This window comes from Dasypus novemcinctus, chromosome 22 (genome assembly GCF_030445035.2).
Source record: "Dasypus novemcinctus isolate mDasNov1 chromosome 22, mDasNov1.1.hap2, whole genome shotgun sequence".
Taxonomy (NCBI): Eukaryota; Metazoa; Chordata; class Mammalia; order Cingulata; family Dasypodidae; genus Dasypus; species Dasypus novemcinctus.
Window position 1 is genome coordinate 12646622 of NC_080694.1, and position 3235 is coordinate 12649856.

Sequence of the window (3235 nt, forward strand, 5' to 3'; positions counted from 1 at the left end):
TTTTTTTAAAAAATCCCTTCAATGAATCTGGCATTTGAAAATTTTAACAAACATGCATCATCATAATTCATGGGTTAACCTCAAATTTTTACCTCTGCATTCTTCACAACGTGCATCCAAGAGAAGTTGGGAAATCAGTTATCAGCAACTCTCATGACAAATTAATTCTCAAAGTTTGGGTCTGACACCAGGTTTGGGTAATCGAGGGATTGCATGGAGGAAAGTTTCTCAGATGCTGTCCCCTGCCCAGACAGTGACAGGAGGAGCAGGTTTTATAAATAAAAACATTAAACTGGGTGATACTTCTACAATATAAATCTTTCTAACTACAAGAGTTTTGCTTCCTATTTTGTACTGTTCCACCTCCTTATCTGGCATACATGACCCTTCATTACTTCATCAATTCAGACTGTTTTCTGTCTTCTCACCTCAACTATAAATCTTTGGTCCAGCCATGTTACATTTTATTTTGTTCCTTTAATATTTTCATAATTTTAAATTTACTTCAGTTATAAAAGCACGCTAATCTCGCTATATATATGACTTTTAAAAACTTTTCTTTAGTTGAGTTAAACTTTAACATCCTTCTAGTTTCTCTGGGACAACTTCTTTCTCAGCTTCTTAGAAGTCATAAGTGATGGGTCAGTCATTCCTTGATTTGCTTACTCTTTAAAAGAAATGATTAACACACTTGGATCTACAAGAAATTCCCACTCTAAATGAGAATCTTTTTTCCCACCTCACTAAAATGTTTCTTTATTTTGATTTTGTTGGAACCCACTATTGTTGCTTACAATAGAGTATACAACCCAGTTCTTGCCATCATGCAAGGAAGTAGAATGTAGACTCACATATTCACACAGAATTTCCCAAAATCAATATGTAAATGTTCTTCATTTTCAGAAAAGGAATGCACATGAATAGACTACTTAGAGTAAAATCATGAGAAATGATTATCAGTGTTTAATAGTAAATAGTGAAAGATCTTTGATTCAGATTTTATTCAGAAAATAAAATTCAAAATAAAGATAAGATGTTTTATATATAAAATATAAGTTTTAAAACCACTAACAAATTTTATTTATTGCCTGTGTTTTCAAGACACAAAATATTCTAGAGCTGTGATTCATCTCAGGAAAGAGAATTCATAGTTAGGCAGTTAGAAATGGTTCATTGATTCAACTATATATTCAACTATACAATTAGGGAACTGGGTTCCTTCCAGGTGCTTTGTTCACCATTTTTAATGCATTGCTTTAGTTCTCATAGTGATTTTGTCCCTCTACACATCACTTCCAGGTTCTAATAGGGTGAAATAAAAAGTCTTTTGATTCATGACAGTTTGCTCAAGATTCAGACATCCTAACTACAACCAGCTCTGAAACTTTGGAAAGAATTAAGCTACTTGCACATCTATAGCTATGGGGCATCTGCAAGACTGAACAACTGCATTGTCATAAATGATCAATGGGCAGGACAAATGACCTTATGAATGCCTTGAATGTTTATATGATCACCTTAATCTTGTAAAGGGTTTAGCACTTAAAAGTAATCTCAGATTTGCTACTTAAATAATATATTCTGAAGAAAAGACACTGAAATGTAGATTGAGTAAATACTAACTGTATGCTGTGTTGGGTCATAGTGGAGTCAGGACTAGGTGCATATATTCCATAATATTTTTCCAATGTTAAAAATTGAGTAAGCAACTAATTAAAAGAAAATGGAATAAAATGGCCAATGTGTGGTCCTTCTGGAAGGTTTTCATCACAATATCACTTTTAGGCATTCTTTGAGATTCATGTTAATTTTATACACAGAATATTCCCTAGAACTTTTTTAAGAGCTGCTTTAAACTCTTTGTTTCTCAGAGTATAAATAAGAGGGTTCAGCATAGGGGTCACCACAGTGTAGAAAAGGGAAACAAACTTTCCCTGATCTTTGTATTTGCTCTTGGATGGCTGCAGATATATGAAGATGATGGTTCCATAGAAGATGATGACCACTAACAGGTGGGAAGAGCAGGTCCCAAAAGCTTTCTGTCTCCCGAAGGTTGATTTGATCTTCAAGACAGCCTGGGCAATGTAGGCATAAGAAACCAGGATGAAGGAGACGGGTACTACAAGGAAGAGGACACTAGCCACAAAAAGCTCAACCTCATTGAAAGTGGTGTCCTTGCAAGCCAACTTGATGAGCACAGGGACCTCACAAAAGAAATGGTCCACTTGGTGATGACCACAGAAGGGCAGCTGAAGAGTGAGCGTGGACTGTACCAGGCTGGTGGCCACCCCACTGAGCCATGCCGTAGAGGCCAGGATCTTACAGAGACAGGGATGCATAAAGACAGAGTAATGGAGGGGACGGCAGACAGCAACATAGCGATCGTAGGACATCACCGTGAGCAAAACACACTCCGTGGAACCCAGTGCCAAGGAGACATAGAGTTGAACAATGCAGCCACCATAAGTAATCGTTTTCATGGAATCCCTCAAGTTTACCAGGAGCTGAGGAATCACACTGCTGGTGAAGCATAGGTCCAGGAAAGAGAGATGAGAAAGGAAATAATACATCGGTGTGTGAAGTTTGGGTTCCAGACGAGATGTCAGTACGATGGTAGTGTTACCCAAGATGGTTAGTAAATACAAGGTCAAGATGACTATAAATAGAGCCTTCTGTAACTGAGGATAATCAGAAAACCCTAACAGGGTGAAACCTGTCAGGCTGCTCTCATTGGTACTCCTCATCATCCCCATTTGAAAAGTAGTTTCCAGAATGCTGAGGCATAGCTGAGAAAGATGGCATATTATACAAGGTCAAGTTAGTGACAATGCACCTCTCATAAAAGTGTCCTATGTTAAATTGGTAAGAGTTTATGTCCTTAGAGCTAGTACTTATATCAATCCATTTTCCTAATGTGTTTATTCTACTCATTTCACTTCTTAGTTGTCTTCTAATATTCTTCAAAGTATAAAACAATTGGCATATTAACAAACACCATCATCTACTCTAGGAAAAACTTTAGACCATTGCTTCTTTCCAATGCCACCAAATTTGCCTCCTTATATTAATTTATCTTTCTAGTAACAGAAAGGAGGAAATTCAGGTAATTCCAGCAAAAGACAGAAAAGTGAATTTTTAAGACATTTTCTGTTATGGAGAATTGTCCCTCCTCATCAAGAATTGTAGAAAGGTTACATGGTTGAAATAAATTAGATGTGATTATCATTTACTGAAA

General features: G+C 36.6%; 1 protein-coding gene across 1 annotated transcript; it reads right to left on the reverse strand.

Moving 5' to 3' along the window:
* Window positions 1-1799: 1799 nt before the first annotated feature.
* LOC101437679 (olfactory receptor 2G2-like) lies at window positions 1800-2753 on the reverse strand. Its single transcript, XM_004473016.2, has one exon. It carries the CDS (start codon window positions 2751-2753, stop codon window positions 1800-1802), a length of 954 nt encoding a protein of 317 aa, XP_004473073.2.
* Window positions 2754-3235: the final 482 nt, after the last annotated feature.